Source organism: Rutilus rutilus (genome assembly GCF_951802725.1).
Source record: "Rutilus rutilus genome assembly, chromosome: 3".
Taxonomy (NCBI): Eukaryota; Metazoa; Chordata; class Actinopteri; order Cypriniformes; family Leuciscidae; genus Rutilus; species Rutilus rutilus.
The window spans coordinates 35,574,350-35,595,952 of NC_140211.1; the positions used below are offsets into that span (position 1 = coordinate 35,574,350).

At 37.8% G+C, this 21,603-nt stretch overlaps 1 protein-coding gene across 2 annotated transcripts; it reads right to left on the reverse strand.

Moving 5' to 3' along the window:
* Window positions 1-374: 374 nt before the first annotated feature.
* Window positions 375-18,724, reverse strand: adamtsl5 (ADAMTS like 5). 2 transcript variants are annotated; one of them, XM_084403962.1, is made up of 14 exons: window positions 18,569-18,724; window positions 17,560-18,176; window positions 15,941-16,013; window positions 11,050-11,201; window positions 10,736-10,796; window positions 8,792-8,897; window positions 8,553-8,680; window positions 5,361-5,484; window positions 4,415-4,498; window positions 3,546-3,709; window positions 3,274-3,475; window positions 2,937-3,044; window positions 1,428-1,499; window positions 375-1,330 (listed from the first exon to the last, which is right to left on the reverse strand). In XM_084403962.1, the coding sequence occupies exons 2-14, from the start codon at window positions 17,577-17,579 to the stop codon at window positions 1,002-1,004; spliced, it is 1,623 nt and encodes a 540-aa protein (XP_084260088.1). In that variant the 5' UTR covers window positions 17,580-18,176; window positions 18,569-18,724; the 3' UTR covers window positions 375-1,001. The 2 variants fall into 2 exon arrangements, with proteins under 2 accessions (XP_084260088.1, XP_084260089.1); XM_084403963.1 differs by lacking the exon at window positions 15,941-16,013 and having other exon boundaries at window positions 18,569-18,677.
* Window positions 18,725-21,603: the final 2,879 nt, after the last annotated feature.

The following is a 21,603-nucleotide window of genomic DNA, read 5'->3' on the forward strand; positions in this document are numbered from 1 at the left end:
AGTGATCTGTGGCTTGTATATATATATATATATATATATATATATATATATATGCTCTCTGGGGGATTGCCCCGCCCACTCTCTCAGCCAATCAGAGGCCATAGGGAGAAAAGGCTGTTATCTACATTAGAATTACTTTAATAGCTCTGCGACAGCCAGCCTATTTAGCTCTAATTGCATGTTTATGTTAGAAAGTTTTATGTCACTGTAATAAAAGATAAGTTATTTTTGTAAATATATTTTTAACAAAACACATTCTAGAGTTTATCTTTGTTTTGCCGAAAGGCTAGGCTATAATTTCACAACCACATCAAAGTAATAGGATAATCTTAGTTAGTCTACTAATGATTAAAGGGAAAAACAGCTGCCAAAAATAGAGGGGAAAAAACTGTTTATTGGCAAAAGCGCTCCGCCATAGACAGTTATATGTATGTGCTGCTTATCTTGAATGTGTAAATGTGACTCATAAACACTCATTATCATTTCACTTTATAAGGGACTTTATAACTGTAGATAAAAGCAATTATATATATATATGGTAAAACATTTAAAAATTATAAGGCAATATATAAATCAAGGTTTCCTCTAGAAATACTGTCAACTTATAAATACATATATATAAAAAAACAACATCAAAATGCACACGATAAAGATATACATGCTGTCAAGTGATTGTATGCCATTAACAGACACGTGGTGCTAGAAAGGGCATCATGCTGTGTAAATTATTTACTTTGGTGTATACGTTTTATAAGAAGGTGACTGTCCACCTAAAGTGCTTCATTTAGTGACTTTCTTTACTTTGATTTGCCTCATGCCCCCATGGACATAATTCATCCCGACAAAGTGTCCATTATCCTTGCTGCGGAATGCGAAATGCTTCAGTAAAATCATCGATTTCAAGTCAGCATCAGAGCGTGGTTTCTGTCTGTGCCTTGTCTTTTGGCATAAGAGCTGAGCTTCAGAATAACTGTGCAGTGAAAGTGTGATCGTTCACGCGTTTAACCCCAAAACTGAGTCCTGCTACCTCTGTTACCGCAGAGCTCCTCTAGGGGGCGCAGCAGGCCATCTTCACGTGCTCGATAAGGCTGAGCGTAGCTGTCCTCCTCTATCAGGATGCGATTGAGAGTGCGTTCGTAATTTATATGCCGTCGCAGCATCAACACGTACTGGTGCCCTTCCTCTAGAAGGGGACAGTCACATTTGTTGGGGGCCCACAGGAACTCCCGGTGCTCCAGACGATAACGGTTGCGGTATGTGTGGATGATTTGGACGTCATAGCGGGTCTCCTCACCATGATAGATTTTTTCCAGCACTTTTGCTCGAAGTACTGTCACAGCAGAAAAAAAGTTTTGCTATCATCCAATATATTATGTACATTAAACCAAAATGTCTGTTGTGTTGGGAGACATACTGATGGAACTCACCAAAATCTTTTTGGCAGTACTGTCTCTGGCGCTCACCTTTCCCTCGAACCCGGCGGCATTTCCCACAGTGGCCTACAAAAGGATGAAATGTTTTCATGACGTAACAAAAAAAACCCAGTCATCCGCGCAAACAACAATCAACAATGGAAATTAACTATGAACATTAATGAAAAAATATGTGTTTGGCATTGTATGTAAGATTTCACATGGCAATTAGTGTTGTCATTAGTACCGGCACTTCGGTACCAAGTCGATACTGAAATTTTAAAACTGTTTCTGGAGTACCAGGAGTACAGAGTATCGCTGATAGACAGCTGCTTTCAAATGCTCCTGTGTGTACAGTGCTTTTGTGCGTGCTCTGTGAAAAGCTTCAGAGGTTTCTATTTACAACGTGTTTAATGAAGCGTTGAGAATTATAGCCAATCATAGACATCTTGGCACATGTACGCAATTTCACTCGGTGGCCATCTTTGAAACCTCGGGCATCTATTTCAGTCATGCAAGTGCAGCTCCTATCTCTTTGAATGGGGAAACATCAAATTCTCCAAAAAATTTCGCCAAGCTTACGATTAACTTTAATTTAATGAAGTTTTATTAACAAAGTTCGGGAGGAGCACGTTCAGGTAATCAACCAATCAGCACAAGAGGAAGCCGGTATAAATATAGCCTTCCCTCACCTCTGTACCATGACAGTTTCACAGCACGCCTCCACCAACCCCATCACCTCACTCAAAAGTAGGGAGTACTCTGGGGGGAGTTAATTTGGTTCGGGGCAAATTCCGAGCTCGGAGCCCTCCCCCGGACAGCATGCCAAATACGCATAAATTACTACATCTCGAATCATGACAAAAAAACGCCAGCTGCAGTGACGTGATGACTTTACCAATCGGAGATTGGCTCTTTACTTTAGAAGGTTGGACCACCATATTGCACGTTGCACATTCTCCCATTCATAAGTAATAGGAGTGAACCATCTTTCTGTATATATAAAGTCTTTGACTAAAGTGATTGATGGACTGCTTTAGTGATTATACAAGGGAGCGCTCTTTCCCCGCTTTCTGTATATAACCCATTTACAATTTGAATTTGTTATTGAATAATTGAATAGTTATTTTTCATGCTGCTACGCACTGCAAAGTTTTGGGAAAAACAACCGTATGGAATTGCGGGATTGAATTCAGAATTGCGATGAAAAAAATCTACGTTCAATGTAAAGTGTAATTATTTCTTTGTTCTTCATTTTAATAACATTGCTCAAATCTCGACCATTTTACTTGAGCAATGTTTAACTAATATAAAAATATTTGATGTATTAATGTATTATTTAATTATTATTATTATTATTATTATTAATAATAATTAACTAATTTATTTATTTTTATTTAAAAATGTAGTTCCAATAGTAGTAACAGAATTGGAACAGAGTTCTGTGAAATTGTACTGGTATCGGTACGGACTACAAAAATGTTGGTATCGTGACAACACTAATGGCAATGATAAAGTTCTGACCTCTACGATGTATTTCAGGCAGTCGGTTCCTGCGGTTTTCATCTCTTTCCAAACGCGGGACTGGCTGCTGTTGATAGGGGGGCTGAAGGGGCCAGCGAGCAGCGGGACCTGGGATCATGACCTCGTAAATCACAGTTGTATTTACAAAAGGCTCCTAACATTATACTTTAAGCAAATGGAACATTTCTGCCAAATACTAACCACCACATGTAGTACTTCAAATGGACTCGACATTCAATCTATAGCTTTATCTCAAGATCTATTCACAGCACAGATAATACTTATAAAAACTAGAAGCTTGATAGATTCCTAAATACCAGGAATGAAAGGTTTTTACCCCAGAAAAGAGGTTTTGTGGCTGGATGTGTTGTAGTAGTGGTTGTGGTTGTGGTAGTCATAGTGGTTGGAGGTTCAAATGGCAAGTGGTTTGCAGTGTGGTGAGGATGCCGGAGTTGACTTCTCCCGTGGTACAGGGCATATCGGTCTGGAGGGAGCCAGTACTCATATTCTATCCCAGAGTTCTTATCAGTTGACAAGACCTACAATCAAATCAGTACCAATGAACACAAATGGGCTGCTAGGCATTAAGAATCATGAACTGAAGCTCACCATGATGTGCAGGTCCTCCTGAGTAGGTCCCGGAACTTCAAAACTCTCCCAGGTATCGGCAGAGCGACGATACAGCAGTTTGGTTCCTGCAACGTTGTACTCTCCAGGAATATTGATCTTCCAGTGCCCATTGATCACAAACTGAGAGCGCCCATTCTGGAGCGCTTTTAAAAAAAATGGAAAAAAGGTGATTTTTTCCTAAAACCATTGGACTACACAGCATTATTGTCATTTTCTCATACAGTGCACAAACTGTTTTGTTAAAGGTATAGCGGAGGATTTTCCCGAATTTTAGAAAAGAACCGCCCTCTCCACTTTTTGAAAAAATGCACATGCGCAACACTCCACCTGCTCCCGAGAGAGAACGCCTATTAAACGTGTGCACGAGAGAGCATGCACAAGCTAATCATAGCTTACATTAACTTTTACTAGCAGTGATTTTAAATGTATTTCTCCAAATAGCATGCCAAACTTTACCTGTCGAGTAGAAACTTCACGACTGAGGCATCAGTGGGAAGCCCAACCTGTGTTTTGAGCGCACGCCATCGTGTGAATCGTGTGCACGAGCACGTACGACGGCCTTACGTAAACATATCACCAGAATGATTGACACTTAGGAGGACCAATAGTCTTGATGATCCACCCGGAAAAAGAAAATCCTCCGCTATACCTTTAAATTGTGAAAAATTACTGCAAGTTGTCCAATACATTAGGCCTATTTTATTGCGCTAATAAATGCGAAGTAAAGGCTTTCGTCTGTAGTCATCTACAGGTCTATCTCACACTGTGCACCTTTTTTTTAACTTTTGCTTTGAGAAACACATGTTGAACCTCCGGTGGAGAGATCACACGCAAGGCTGCGTTCTAACCTAGATAGTTTCTGCTGTTATCAGTCACTCTGATGTGTGTTGCTCCGGCCGGGATCATAGTGACCTCACTATACCCGAATAGTCCTGCAGGGAAACACAGATGAGAGAGTAATGCGCCTCAGCCCATTTGAAAAAAAACAACAACAAACCCCCACAGTTATTTCCAACAGGTGCGCAATCCTGCACGTAACAAGACTATATGTTTCCACGCCGTGTCTTGCTGCAGCCGCTAGACTTGGTCTAGCTGGAAGGCACTGAACTCCAGAATTACGACCCAGGCTGAACTTTTCCTTTGACTTTTGACCCTCTTTACAGAGCGTTGTGCTGGCAACCTCGAATCTGTTATACTACTCTTAGAAATCCACATGCAAGAGAGAGGGAAACGGAGTGGTATTCGGATAGCCTAACAATGACAGTATTATGACTTTGTTTTCCCCGATGTAAACGCTCTGTACTTTCAGTCGGCCAGCGTGAAGGACGCTTTTAAAAGAGGTTCTGTTTCATGCGGAGAAGTTCAAAGGCAGAGGTGTCAGTGCTCTAAGTGTGTAGATATGTGTATGGGAGAGAGAAACGACAAGATAAAGAAGAGAAAGAGAGCTCACTGTCTGCAAGAAACCACTTAATCTACCTTTCAAAAGTTTGATGTTTTTTAAAGAATGGATTAAATTGAACCAAAAGGGACAGTAAAGAAATGTACATTGTTACAGAAAAACTTTCTCTCTTTTAAACTTTCTATTCATCAAAGAATCCTGAAAGTAATGTATCACAATTTCCAGTAAAACACTTTTCTTGAGAAGCAAATCAGCTTATTAGAATGATTTCTGAAGGATCATGTGACACTGAAGACTGGAGTAAAAGCTATTCACATCTCTTATATTAATGTTGAAATAAAACAATTGATTTCTGTTCTACTGAGTCAGTGAGTGTATTTGGATTCATAGCTGACCATTGTTCTGCCCGTTGCTTTGATAAACACTTCTGTGATGAAGGCAGGTTGAGTTGTGGCCTCCACACACCATGCAGGCGTCCTCCTGCTGCTGTGATCCAAAGACCAAGTCACATCCTGGCTTCTGCGCGCACACACACACACACACACACACACACACACACAAACCCTGCGATTAGAAGCCAAAATATCAAGCACCGTCACATTCTGTTTCACCAGTACAAGCTGATCCCACAACACTCCTGATAAAAACTGGAACAGCTCATGGCCTACAGAATCTTGGAGATTTTCCAAGAAATAAATTTAGACACTACTAAAGAGAGAAGCATCCAAGATTAAAGATCCTCAAAATAAATGCATTCCATCACTTTAATAGCACCATGTTTGTTTTCATCAGTTCATCTCCCAGCACAATATTTTCTGCCATGTGTATTGATTTTATGAGTTTTCAGAGTTTCAACTTGATTTCTTTAATCATAAGAGTGGTTGGATTAAGCGTAATGAATTGAACACTGTAAATTGCCTCTCATGCTGTAATCCTACTTCAGTTCCCAGCATGCACTGAAGCATACATAATGCAGATTGCAGATTATCGTTTGCTGCTTTTACTTGTGGTTTTGTTTTTGTGTTTATTGTCATTTAAAGCTATTAAATGTCTAATTATTGTTTTGGAATATGTACAGTTTAAAAATGTGGCTTTGGTAAGATTTTTTAAAGAAATGAATACTTTTGTTCAGTAAGAATGCAATTAAGTTCATGAAAAGTGACGAAAAAGTAAAAAGTGATGAAAAGTAAAGACCTTTATAATTTTATAATATAATATAATTTTTATCACGATTTGTTTCCACAAAAACATCAAGCAGCACAACTGTCTTCAACATTGATAATTAGAAATGTTTCTTGTGCACTAAGTCAGCATATTAGAATGATTTCTAAGGATCATGTGACACTAAAGTCTGGAGTAATGATGCTGAAAATCAGCTTTGACATCACAAGAGTATATTCAATTTTTAATATACTGTATATTAAAATATAAAAATGATTTACTAATATTACACAATATTACTGTTTTACTGTATTTTTGATTAAAAAAATGCTGCCTTTCAAAAACATTAATCTTTTCGACCCCAAACTTTTGAATGTTTTTTTATGTAGAAACAACAGAGCAAGTCAGAATGCAGAATACTATTTGTATTATGAATAAATATGTGTTATTTCTGATATCAACTTTCATCAACTAAAACAATAAGTAATCCAAAATCAATCTACTCTTCAATACGGAGATCAAATAAAGAAAACAAGTTCAAATTGATGTGGGTTGAATTCTTTGAAAACGTGTTCAGGTTTGGTTTTAATGGGAGATAACCTTAAGTAAAGCTGCACCGTCCTGAAAGGTGTGTGTGTGTGTGTGTGTGTGTGTGTGTGTGTGTGTGTGTGTGTGTGTAGGTCCACAGGTCCAAACAGAGGCAGGTGAAAACAGATGGGCAGCAGAATGACAGAGATCTCTCTCTGAGCCACCACACACAAACAAGAGTAGGATCATGAGGCCCAGGCAGGGATCAAGAGCATTCAGGCAGAAGTTTGGCTTAAGCTCCTGAGAGCAGGGGTGGAGGAGGAGACATCAGAGGTAGAAGGACTACACTGTCCTCAGCAACTCCTGCAGGATATAATTAAGCCCCTCTTTCTTTTTAGACCCGTCATGCACTCCATTCCACGCAGGTGCAACCCTCCTCCTAATGCGTGACCTCCAGTTCTGTCTCTCCTTATCGTTTTCTTTGCCTTTCTCTGCCCATCCTTTCTTAATCTCAGTAGTTTATAAAATAATGATTCTAAATGGCACATTCCCATGATTGAGGGGGCCTCACAGAGGGGCAACCACACACACACACACACACACACACACACACACACACACACACACACACACACAAGGTGTGCTTCACACATATGGATTCAATCTGCCACATGTTGCTAATGATTGGGCCCCACTATGCATGTGCTTCTCTTTTCCAGTCCTCATGTGATGAAAACCAAATTCACACCAGCATGACTTTAGGACTACACAGTCCACACACACACACACACACACACACACACACACACACACACATATATGACAATCTTGTACCATATTGACATATATATATAAATAAATAAATATATTTCTTCAGTTCTTTGTTACCAACAGCATGAAGTGCCTTAAATATCTTAATGTTCTTTAATGAAAAGACATTAAGTAATTAAATCATAAAAATGTCAACTTAAAATAGATCATTTAAAAATTAAAATAATCAAAATAAAACACTTAATAATAATAAAATTCTTTGTTTACCTGCATGTCATGTGACCATTAACCAACATCAGAGAACCGTGAACTTAATTTTATCATTTATTATTATTGACTTAATTTTATTATTTACCTAAACTATTAACTTAAAATCTCAGCCAGGGGGGTACATATATTAGACATTGTACATTAATGTGTTTGAAAGACAAAAGCCTTTCAAAGACAGTAGTTAAAATGACTCAAAAGTGATAATTTAAATAATAATTAACGTGTTTGACGAGTTGATTAACGAGTTGATTGTTGCAATGTTGAGAAAACACTTTTTTGAAAGTGAAACGATTTCTGTAAATCCAATGATCAAATGCTGTGTGGGTCTCATGAATATGCTCACAGTTTCTTGTAATATGTAAATATTTATTGTACTGGCAAAAAAAAAAAAAAAACCCTGTGGTGAAACCATGATACTTTGATGGTGTCAGATAATAATACAATGATATATATCAGTGTACATGTCCAAAATACCCTGATACTTGAATCAATACAAGTAAAAACATGATTAGAAGCGTGTGAACAGGACAAAAGCACTGTAAAAATGTTTTATAAGGTAACTTAAAAAGATGTTGAGACTTCTGAATAAACTGGTTTTAGTCAACTCAAAAAAATCTATTTATTTGTCTTTAAAAATGAATTATATATTTACTTTTTTATGTTTGAGTTATTTAATAATTCATTGATAAATTGTTCCTTCTTTTTATAAGTGGCACTCCTAGTTCTAACAAAAGTCACTTCTAAATGTCATCTGAATAGGTAGAAATAACTCTTTAAAGCAAAACCTGCACATTTTCGGTGAGGGTGTACATTTTGTGATTATTAGCTATTATGAAACTTAAGAAACAGCTACTCACTAGACACTTTCCATTCACACAGACTGTCCCCTGATCTGATTGGCATGGTGTGCCATCAAGCACCCGTCCAAAGTTGTAATAGAAGTTGTGTCCTATAGCCAGGCAGCTGAGCTCACATGGGTTGGAGCCTGAAAGCAAGGTTTAAATCAGGTTTCAGTCAGTATAAGCACGTAGCAGAAGGAGAAATCCACACAGTAACACAACACATGCTTCAAAGAGGAGAGTCATGCTTCACTGACCTCCATGAAAGGTAGTCCAATGGTAACTGCTGCCAGCGACCAGGGGTCTGTCATTGAAAGCTTTACACTGCAGTTCTCTGAAGTCCATAGAGTCAGCAGGACACTCCTGATGTTACAGACGTAAAGCTCAGGAGGGAAAACACGCACATCTAAAGCTCCTAAAGCTCTGATTCATTAACACTTTCTAAATCATTAGGGAGGACTCAGGATAAACACAACACATGCATCTGTGTGCTGACACAATGACCCCATTTAAACCTGGTATTAACATCTGTCCTGGGTGATGGGATCACAAGTGGGTAAATGGGGTACAAATCATTTGTGATCTGCTCAGTAAAACCACATTCAGAGGTAATCAGGAACATATCACCATATTGTATTTGTAGAGTAAACGCTAATGCACCTCAATGCATCGCAGATAACAGAGAAGTTACTCATCTGTTAATCATCAAATGTACTAAAATAGGGGGTTTTAAAGTTCCCCTGTGGTGAAAATCAAGCTTTTAATGTTGTTTATATGTCTATGTGGTGTTTTTTAATATGCTTTAAGACAAACCATGTGCAAATGCATAAGTCAACACTATTGCTGGGTATTTTATCCTTAAAACGGCAAAGACAGTCTCAAAAATGCTATTTGAAATCGTTAGTGTTTTTGACGTCACAAACTACCTTGTACCCAATCACGTCAACGTGTGATCATCAATGAGTGGATCTCTGAGCTGGTGTGAGTGAGTGGAGGCGGAGCTAATATATTAGTTGAACTGCGTATAATAAATGAGGCAAGGGTGCAGAGTTACATTCAAGCTATTTTAAGGCATGACACTTTTTTTCAAGGAAAAAACGTTTAAATATGTAATTTTGGTGATCAAAGGTGAGTTTTAAAAGGATAAAATGATTGACTACAGGGGGACTTTTGCCATTATGCCATATACATACACAAGACTTCATGGAACTTAGGTTTGCCTGACAGTAAATATAGCATCTTGAATTAAATTTCATTTTAAAATAAGCAATTTTCATTTACAAATACTGTTTTGTTTACTTTTTGGTGGTATGTTATAATGTTAAAGTGCCCCAATTATGCTATTTTGAAAGTTCCTAATTTTGTTTAGGAGTTCTCATACAATAGGTTTACATGCATTCAAGGTCAAAAAACACTTTAAGTTTCTCATAACATACATTGCACATCACTTCAGTTCTCAAAGAGTCTGAAAATGGTTTGTGTCTCTCTAAACCCCTCCTTTCCACGAGCTTTCTCTGCATTGTTTGGTCAGTCTGTTTTTCCGTATCAATTCCATTGCGAGTCCTCATCCTTTTGAAGTGCACGCAAACTAGATTTGCAGCGCTAAATATAGCATCTCCTCGACATGTTGACAACACGGACCAAACTCTTCCAGGCCTATAAATGCAGTGTTTGAGGGTGGATCAAAGTAGATGTTTGCAGGCAGCCAATGAAGACCATAGCTGCCACTATGCAAATTTGTTACATTGTTATATAGGTTAGTAACAGGAAGTGTTAACTGCAATTGCTCGAAATGACTTGTTTCGGGCAGTTCAGAATCTATTGTGTCTTTTAAGAGACAAAAACTTTATTTGTCCTGCACTTTGAACTTTAAACTTTTACAGACCTTTTACATTCACAAACAGCTATATTACACACTGCATGAAAGGTAATATTCGAAAAAGCAAAATAGGGGAATTTTAACGTGCATCAACACACTTATGTAGTAAGTGATATATAATAATGAGGTGAAGTTATGAAACTGAAAACCATCCATTCGAAATCTGGTATGTCTGGTCTGGTAAATCTGGTATGCAAGCAATAAATACAGTAGAATAAACTGTAGAATTACTTAACTAATTGCACATAAATGCTATCGATATTATGCACTGAGGATAAGGTGTGACTGAATATTTAGACTTTGTGTAAAGAATTTACTGCACCTTTGTGTTACAAATCTTGTATTGCCTGGTGTCCCCTGGGCACGGCCCTCCAACCAGATTTCTAGAGAGAGAAAAAATAACAAAGATGTCAGATGCAACAAATTAGTGTATTTAACGTTATAAGCAAATTACATTAGCATGATCAAGCAGAACACCAAAAGGCCATTCACACAGGATGTGTTCTTGCATTCTTCACTTTTTTTTTTTTAAATTGAACATTTAGGGCAACAACAGCTTGTCGCTGGAGAACCCTTAAAGGGAACGCATGTATAATCATTATCTGACAGCAGAGAAGATGGTGTGATGGAATCAACCTGGTGATGCAGGTGCGTGAACGGACAGAGGCCCCTCCACCACAGGAGCGCGAACACACAGACCAACCGCCCCACGAGGCCCACTCGTTCATGAAATGCATTTGGCTACGCATCTGTGGCCCCTCACGTCCCATCTCTACTCGTCTGGATGACTGCAAATATACAAACAACAAAGTGCATGAAAGGTTGCAGAACAACAACAAAGAGAGACAGCAGGGGTGGCCGATTTGATCGACTAACTTGTGTTTTTAGCAAGCTCACTCATTAGGACAACAGTATGTAAAATATATATATTTGTAGAGAAATTTTAGTTATCAGGCCATTTGATGTATGTTAAAGGGTCACGAAACCCTAAAACATTATTTGACAAGTTAACATATATGTACAGGTTGCACATCAATGAAAATAGCACATCAGTGACAATAGCACTCATTATGTTTGTTATTAAGGGGAAAGTGTATGTGTATGTGTGTGTGTGTGTGGGGGGGGGGGGGGGGGGGGGGGCATTTCGTTTATATTAAAAAAATTAAATACATGTATTACGATACTCTTTGTTTGTAGAGAAAATATAGGTGGGCTCTTTTCAACCATGTGACGGGTTGTTGCATTCCAAAGAGATCACACCATGAATTTAAAAGTGAAATGCCCAGCAGACAAGCGATGCATGTTTATTTTTCGGTTTTAAACACTTGGTCACACAAATAATATTTCATATGAATCAGACTTAATCATTTTTGATTGTAAAAGTAACTTAGAGCATCCCAAATAAAAGCAAAGATGTATTTTTCAGCATTGGAAGATTTTTATTTGCATTATCCACTCTGCAGTGACGCTGAGGCTCATACTGTTAGATCACTGATGGTCATTTGGGCTTATATTTGGTATTATACATGATATTATGTCCTTTATTTCTCATAGCAATTGTGCTTTAAAAGGTAAAATCAGTTATTGTGCCACGTCTACATCACCTGCGAGGCTGTCTGCACTGGACGCGTCAAAGCGAACGTGCGAATCATTTGTCCTTTGTGTAAATTAGTGCAAGTACGTGCTTCAGATGTAGCGAGAACATGCTACGATTGTGCATACATCAAGTCTTCTTCAAATTAAATATATAGCCTATATGTGCAAATAAGAACACTTATACAGCAGTACGTCTGATCATGAATGCGACAGCACGATGGATTATTCTGATACACAGAAGACAATGACGTAGACCGAAACTTCAAAGAAGAATGGACAAAGAAAGTAACTATGCCTTTATTCTTTCTGTGTTAAACGGATGTGTGCCATTTGTTAAGAGACTGTAGTGCTCATTTGTTTGATTTGTTCATGATAGTGGTTAGTGGTCTTATTGGTTGTTTTCTCTTCTCTTCCCACCCTCTAACACTTCCACTTTTCCACATCTTTCCACACCCATTTCTTGAGTCTTTTTCAAATCTGTGGTGTGAACGACCAGTGATAAAACAGGGGGTTTCATGACACTTTAAGCATTAAACTGAAGGTATCCTGTGCTTACAGCCGAAATTATTGCTCACTAGTGCTCAGGACACATGATATAAGAGGCCACCAAAACATTTCCTGTTCATTGGTTATGCTAGACTGCACTTGACATTTGTGGAAGTGTTTGAGTGTTCCCCAGGTGCGCGACTGAGGACGCCACATTAGCTCTATTGCACACAGCCTCCATTACACAAGCGGTATTCCTATCAGACCACCACTAATAGTCCTCAAGGATAACATTACTCTGTCATTCTTAGATCCGCTGCTGGCTTTGATCCGAGACAAACAGGCAGTAACAGCCCGTGAAGAGTGAAGAGTTTCCATAGGTTGCTTAAGGCCTAACCGTTCCCTGAAGGTGTGTGTGTATATTCTTGTAAATGTAATATGTAGGTGTGTAGAGCATGCTTTTCTGCTTCTATCATGTTAAACAACTTCATGCACAGCAGCTGTTTGTCTTCCTAAAATAATATTCATCCATGGTATCACGTAAATCTAATTTGAGCAACACCAAGAGTCACATGAGGTGTGTAAACACATTGCAACAAAATGAAATGATTTCACAGTACGAACAGAGCACTGAACCTGCATTCCAAAGTTTGATCCCTAAAGGGATGTTTTACTGGCACACATATGACTGCTTTTTGGTGCAGAGCTTTGTACCGGTTCCTAAGGATTAACCCTTTCAATGGAAATATTACAAAAAAAGAGAGGACTCATCTAATAAGGGTATCATGGCAGGAGATCATTGAATATGGTCAAAATCTTCTGACCTTATTTAGTTTAAAGACCTGTGGTGAATAAAAGTCTGATAATGAGTCAGGATGTCTATCTGTGAGGGTTAAAATAACAGATGACTGAACACACACAGACACAATAGCGCTTTATTACCGATGTCCATCATCTTCAATACCAGAATGACCTGTAACTGCCCTCATTACCGTAGCAAAGACTCAAATTAGTGTTGATGACAGTCTTCCATGGGGCCCGTGGGCAAGGCGGATTAATAAAAATTGACCTTTCACCTTCAGAACACCAGCTTCCCCCCAAAAGGCAAGATTTAAAAAAAAAAACACATGTTGACTTTGAAGTATGTTTCTTGGAAAGAGATTTTGTTTGGAAATGAAATTCATAATTCTGAAATGAGCTTGTTGGCTTTCTGTCGATAGGTCCTGTTTGTGTTTTTAATACAGATGGTGAAAGTCATTCCAGTGGAATGAGGATGATAATGACTGGTGGAAATGACCTAGCTTGGATCTCGTACTTCGGGAGGGGAACTGGGAAAATGACTGGTTGAGGTCCAGAAGGTACCAAAGGCAGAGTAGTACATGCAAACATTTTCTATAGTTACCAGTGACACTTAAAGGGTTAGTTCACCTAAAAGTTACAATTCTGTCATGAGTTGCTCACCCTCATGCTGTTCTAAACCCATAAGACTTTCATAAAACCACTGAAAGTCCATTCCACCAAAACTTTGATACTTATCATGGAAAAGTAATTAATATGAATCGAGTATTCTGAAGAGACACATTTATATCATATGATGAACAGATTTAATTTAGGCTTTTATTCATATATAAACATTGATCAATGCGCATAGATAGTGCACATCAAACTGGATCATCGGAAGATCAAATGCGCTTCCTTGATGTCTTTTTGAAATTTCTTTGAAACTTCAAAGTTTTGGTGGCATGTACTTTCAATAGAGGGAGAAATCTCTCAGGTTTCATTACAAATATCGTACATTTTCTAAAAGCCTTTATGTCTAATGCATTATAAAGGTATTCATAATGTTAGTTATAATGCATTATCTCTTTTCATAAATAATTGTAACCAAAGTTAACATGCATTATAATCTTCACAGATCTGAAATTGGTTGTTTCTCGTGTTTTAATGCATTATACTTTCTAAAGGTATATTATTGTAAGGCCGTTTATCGGTCCAAATGGGGGTTTCCGCTAAGACGGGTGAAGGTCTCTGCGCGTTACTGTCTTTCCTTTTACGCAACACAACAAGATGAAATGAAATACATTTTCTCATATGTATTACCTCGTTATTTCATCTGACTCCATAAATGAAAAAGGTTTTAATGATATCTGAGCATCATTAAATGTGAGCGAATGTTTGATTATTCTTTTTAACTCTTTAACTCGTTCAGATTAGGAAACTATGTCACTCAGAGGTCCTCACGTCTTCTGTTTAAACGCGGGTCTCACGTTCACAAGCTCGTCAGTTTTGGTCACCAAACAGAGGTAATTGCTATATACTTGTGATCGGTCACATTCACGTTAACACAATGCATACACTCTGCATCACGAGCTAATTTGAGTTACAAATCGCCATGAGCCTTCTTCAGCATCTCTCTAAATACTCAGACCAAGGAAACCTCTTTTCAAATGTAAACATGAGTTCACAGTAGGAATTTGCATTAATCACTGTCCCAGACTTACTGGGGACAGGAGTTGATTTACATAGTGGCACACCCACAGCAGTTAACAAGATATCTCTAAACTCTTAAATACCTTATTACCTTTTGGTTTACTTCTTTGGGAATGAGACATTTGTACCAGTCGCACTGAGACATTTCAAATGATACCAAACATATACTGCATAATAATTATTCACATTATACCATATAGATTCTTGGGTGAATTTTGGTGATCTCAGCATGAGAGAGAGGAGGAATGGGGGAAGAGGGAAAGAGATGTAGATTAGGATGATTCTGAGGTGAGACTTGCGTCTCGAATTGTGCACAAGAGTGAGTTCAAATGTTAATTTCCTTTGTTCTCTCAGAGAGTTGCCCTCTCTTCCAGTCTTACATTATAATGTATAATAACTGTGGTTACAATTATTCATGAGTCCATACAATGCATTATAAGGTGCATTACTAGGCATAAATAATGCATTAAAATGTTTAAGTAAAGTGTTACCAAAATATCTTCATATGTGTTTCAAGATTAATGAAAGTACAGGTTTGTAATGACATGAGGGTGAGTGAGTAAATGATGACAGAATGTATCATTTTTGGGTGAACTTTCTTTAAAGATTAAAAAGAGAGCATGAGCCAAATGTCATGTTTTTGTAACTGCACATTTCTGCATTGTGTTTAAACAGCAATTTGGAAATGATACAGGGTGGCATCCCAGTCTCTGAATCCCCCTAAGTGAGCCTGCCTGGATTGCTCTGATTAAGCTCTGCTGCTCTTGGCAATCAACGGGAAAGACAACACTCTAGTTAAAGTGAGCAAAACCTTGGCAGAGAGCCTTGCCAATCTGAGCATACCCAACTGACTGTTCAAGGTGGTCCTTAAAAATAATATATAATTGGCTAATAAGCTAATAACTTCTGCAAACATTCTATAAACTGAAGGATAATGGGACAGGGACTATCTTACAGGTATAGATGACAGGCAACCTGGGGACAGCAGCAGTGTAATGAGGGTGAGGGCCTGGCACAGAGACAGTTTCCTAGAGAGAGAAAATAAATCATGTAAATCAATCACCAAATCCACTTACAAACCACGCCATTTGACTTTAAAATGACAGCGACTTCAGGGCTTACTGTATAAGTGTTGTTGCTCTACATCAAAGACTCTTGATTCATGACAACAAATAGTGACAGTGACAGTACATTAAGAAATCACCACCACTGAGAATACATGTTTATGTGCATTTTTAGAGGATGAGTCTAACTACCACCAATGAGGTCATAATACTGAAAGACCACACAACGATTGACTCATCAAAAGAGCAGCTTCTCAGAAACTCTTTACAGCTTTGCTAAAGCCCAACTGTCTTCTTCGCATTGTTGCAATGACTATGACTTTGAAATGTGAGTTTACAGGGGGAAACTGATGTAAACATCCCACAATATGAATTTCTCCAGCACAGATTTGTGTACAAACAATTTTCCTCTTCCTAATCTTCTGTGGACATGTGCTTATGGACCTAAAGGTTTATTTTAATGACAACTTAGAGTGGACACTGGTCAATTATAAACAATACACTCCCATGAAGAACTGTTTCAGAAAAACAGTATGATGAAATACATCTTACATGTCCATTCCTAATCACAGACACCGAACAAACAAGATAAAAAAGATATACAGACCGTAAGTAATGCATCATAATTATCCAAATTAAAATTCACAACCTGCACTCAACAGTCCAGCATATTAGGGCTTAGTTTATTGTCAAGGTCAAGGGTCAAGGGGTCTATAGTTAAAAGACAATAATGATGTTCATTTTAATTGCTGTTGTAGCCTAAAGGTAAGAACGTAAACCTGAGCCTCCATTGACCATGTGCTAAAAAAAAACAATGTGATTTCACATTAATAATGGTTAAAATGCTAAATGTATGTATATCGTTCACAGTTAAACCATATGAAGCCACATGAAAGAAACCTTAAATGGGTCTCTGCAACCATTAGGTTTCTGGCAGAAATACCACAAAAGCGCTAAATCTGTACATAACTGGAGTCTTAAATCTGTTTACGGGTCATGCCGAAGAACCTCAAGTTTATGTGAACAGTAAACTGTTCTCCTCTTAAAGATTAGATTAAACAGCTGTTTCCTGGATGCTGGAATAGACCATTTTACTCAAGATTTTTTTTTTTTTTTTTTTTCTGCACAATCAAGAATTCTACTAACAAGATGAATAACCTAAAACTACATCAAGCCACCAGCAATGCAAAAGCTTATAATGATATTATTTTGATCTGGTGTTGCAGATTTAAAATTGCCAGTAGTGCTGAAAAGCTATATTATTGTTGAAAATATTAAAAACATTCAAAATAAATCAATATAGTGATTTTCCAGTTAAACTGATTATGTGGGGAAAAAAACATGAGCAAAGTTAATTCAATATCTGTGGCTGAAATAAAAATTTGGCTCAGTAATTACAACAAATAAAACAGCACATCTGTTAATGAAAATGAGGATGTCTGAGATGATAAAAATTTGAAATAATATATAGGCCAACGTTTTACCATAGAGGAGCATGTGATCCACATACCTGTTGTTTGACGTCTGCATTTTAGGTCTTCGTCAGGTGTCACACGTTAAAAACCTCTTGAGATCTAAAACTGGGCTCATCTGATAAAGTAAAGACCACGAGGTGTATGATCCCAATCGTTTTTCTCATCAAAAAAGTCGGGAAACCTAATTGCATCCATGCTCCACAAGCGTTTCCTCTGCTGAGCACTTTTCCTGAAGTTTTCTCAAACGCAGAACCCAAAGAGGATGAGCTGTTTACAGAAACCTACATAATCCTCAACACAAACGAATAATTGAAAATCAAAATAGGCTGCTTCAAAGCGTCTCAGCTTATTTGCATTATTTAAGGTTCTTCTCGCGTCTCCATGATTGCAAGTTGCTGTTTCATAGAGAAAACCTCTGACTCGCTTTCAGTTTCATATCAGTGTCCAGAGTCCGACCTCACAGCCAGAAGGTGAGGTTATAAGCGTCAGACTTCAGATCTTCTGTCTTCAGGTGAACTCTACCTGAGCCTCTCAATCACACACATCCGTTTTCCTTGAACGAAAATAACGGCGCTTTGGTCAGGACACTTGATCCTCTGGTAGATTTCACATTCCCTTTCAGATCCACACCTTCACACGCTATATATATCATCTGAGAAGAGATAATATTGCGTTTGTTCTAATTTGATCTTTGCACAAACATGAGGAGTCATAATTCATAACTCAAGGGGATATAATTTTTTTAAGCTACAATAAAAACATTAAAATATCATAATTCATAATCGTTAAGTCACAGTTAAGTACTGTCTTATTATATCAGTAAAAGCAGTGACAACCTTTAAATAAATTAATTGCACGAACGTGGCGGATAAAGAAAATAGAGTTGAAACTCAGTTGAAATGCCAGAAATTGTTGTGCCTTATTAAACAGATGAAAACATCATATTGAAATATTTGTTTACAGTACACACATGCAGTTTGGTTATACAGAGCATCTTCTGTTAGAGTAACATGCATCAAGCATAACAATGTAGCAGTGAGTTACCCGTCCAACAGCCCGCGCGCGTCTGCGAGGATCCAGCGTTTGTCAGAGTTTGTATTGATGTGAATGAGTATGTGCTCATGAGCATTGCGTGCCGCCGCGTCCACCTGAAGCTCAGCCCAGTGTGTGCCTACATTCCGATGAAAAACTAGTAAACACGCCCCTCTTAAACGGAATGTTGCCCAATTCAACGTGTAAATGCTCAAGTAGCTGTAGTTCGTTCATGTAGCTACTTAATTGCCCTTGTATTGTGACCCTTACAGAAAGTTCAAATAAGTTGAAGCATGTGCTTAGCCTATCAGAGTGTAAATTAGAAAATGACTTCCAGAGGTATTAACCTTTTAAAATGGATTTCCTATAGGTAATTTTCGAGCTCAATCTGTTGAGGCTCGTTTTGAGAAAGCCAGATTGTCTTTTGGCACGGTTGGATAAACGTCAGTTTATAGGCTTTTAAAACAAAGTCCTATTATATTGAGTGTTGGAAACAGCTCAGGCAGTGTCAGAGTTTGTTTCTTTATAATTTGTTGTTGCATAAATTACTATGAAAGATTGTTTGAAACATTCCTCTTGTAAATATATATTTAGCCTCTTTGACTTTTGGTTTGTGCTGCATGGGTTGACCAACAATACACGGTTTGGGTTCACTGGTGCATGCGATTCTAAAGTTTTTAAGATGCTCAGGGGTTACAGACATCAGGTCATTCTTGAGAAAAAGGAGAGAGCGGGGCACAACCTAACGCTTTTTGACTTTCTCAGTTTGTGAAGACCTACTTTTGGTTCAGAGTATTTATTGTTTCCCCGCATTCATTTCACAAGTCTAGTACAACTATGTGGTTTTGTTTCATTAATACAGTGTATGCTTTTTTCTTGATTTGAAATCTTTTCTCGAAGTGAAATGTGACAACATGCCCCATAGATGGGCTACATTGTAACATGTGAGGAGCACATTGTACCATTTGACAGATGACCATAAATCTGATCTAATCAAAAAATATACAAGACAAGCTAAAATATTTTTCTCAATAAAATACAATTCCGTTTTTCATATAATGGCATTTTTTAATAATTAAAAATAAACAAATTTTTGAGTTTGACAACAAACACACCGCAAAACACAGCTATACAGCATAGTTCAAAACATAATAATAATGAATCATTTCTGAACATTGACTCTCAGTCTTAATTCACCTTTTTCTCATGGTTTCTCAACAGAATTGATAAAAGTATAGTATAGAATAACATAGTTCTAAATGGGGCACATTGTAACGCAGTTACAACATTCCCCACCTGCGCAACTGGGATTTAAACCCGGCTACTGTCTTCTGCTGGTTAGCGAAGCATTAAAGAACTTTCGCAACTGTTAAATAACAGATATAAGATTAAAATAATATCCGATTCGTCTAATTTTAAACAAACACAAAAACAGAGATGAAAAATTAACTTAAGAAATTTACTTTTGCTATGGTTAAATAAATGTTCAGTGATATCTTCCAAAGATTTCTTAATTTTGCCGCAATTTTTTCTTTATATAGTGTTGATATGGCAACTAGTAACAAATTTTTGTCATGCTAGCATGTGTGGAAGTATTTAAAACAAGTGTGTTACAACTAGCCCGGCGTTAGGTTGTGCCCCGCTCACCCCTATTGATTTGTTACTGTATTTTATAGTCACTAAAGATGTGTAGAAATATCACAACAATGACAGGCCACAGCTCAACAAGTAACTGTAGTTATATTGAGCACAGACTCCAACCATGACCATGGAAACACTCCCTAAAATAACTCCTATCAACTGCAATGGATTATCACATACAAACCACAGATCAGGCGTTATTATATCTCTTGTCTCTGGGCCCTTTTATTTAAAAAAAAAAAAAAGAAAAAAAGAAAGCAATGCCAACTCTACTAAGCACCAGAGCACGATGAATGTTAAAGTGCCCCAGAGCCTCAAATGACAAGTTTCAGCTTGCAGAGAAATTTCTGTAGCATGTACCACATCTTTATGCTCCTCAATAAACATAGTCAGCCTCTGATTCACAACCACTTAATCTCTATACAGGTAAGGAGATTCCCAGTCAGCTTTTTAAATGGATAAACCGTGCATTGTATTCAATCACAGATTTAAACAGTCAAACATAGTCATTCACTGATGTGATGGAAGTTTGTGTGGTTGTGTGAAACAACATATGTTTCTTGAAAACTGAATGTGTAGTGATATTGAGTAAATGCACAGATAAGCTGCTAACAGTCCCAGTTGTGTCTTTAATGTAACAGATGCTGCAGTGAACAAACCAGGGCTGTAGCTGGGGTATCTGGGGCCCCAGTGCAGGTTAGGGTTAGGTTTTGGGGTGTAGGGGGGTGTCCTCCTCAGTTGAAATTGCATTCTGTGGGGAACCTTTTGCCACCTTTCGCCCCACTAGCGATGGCCCTGGAACAAACCACAACACATCTCACATTTCATGTTCATTTTTATTTCATTGTTTATTCCTACAGGTTAAACATCTATAACCCCACCAACAACCAACTGATTGGTCAGAATCAGAATGACCAAAACAATATTTAGTAACCATAATACAGCTGAATGTAAAAAAAACCTGGGAATTACAATGTTCCAGAGTTCCATGCCTGTGTGACTAACAGGCAGATAATCGACATGTCTATGACTATAATCCCTGACACTGACAGCTGTACTCAACTTGTGATTTTGCCAACAGAATCCTCAATACAGTGCACCAACATCTCTTTTTCATGTCATCTCTTTCTCAAGTGCATAAAATTGTATGAGTGGGTTCATTTATTACTTTTGCAGGTTACATCATTACGCCAGTAGGTCTTTACGACTGAGTAATTGAATCATTTATTCAACAGATTTGTTCAAAACACTAATTCATTCAGAAACATAACAAGTAACTATGGCTGCATCTAAATATGTATACTTCCCTACTGTATAGTAAGTGAATAATAGTATGTGAGTATATCCTAATTCACAGTATTCATAAACTGTAGGCATAAAGTAGCCTTGATGACATGTCCAATGAG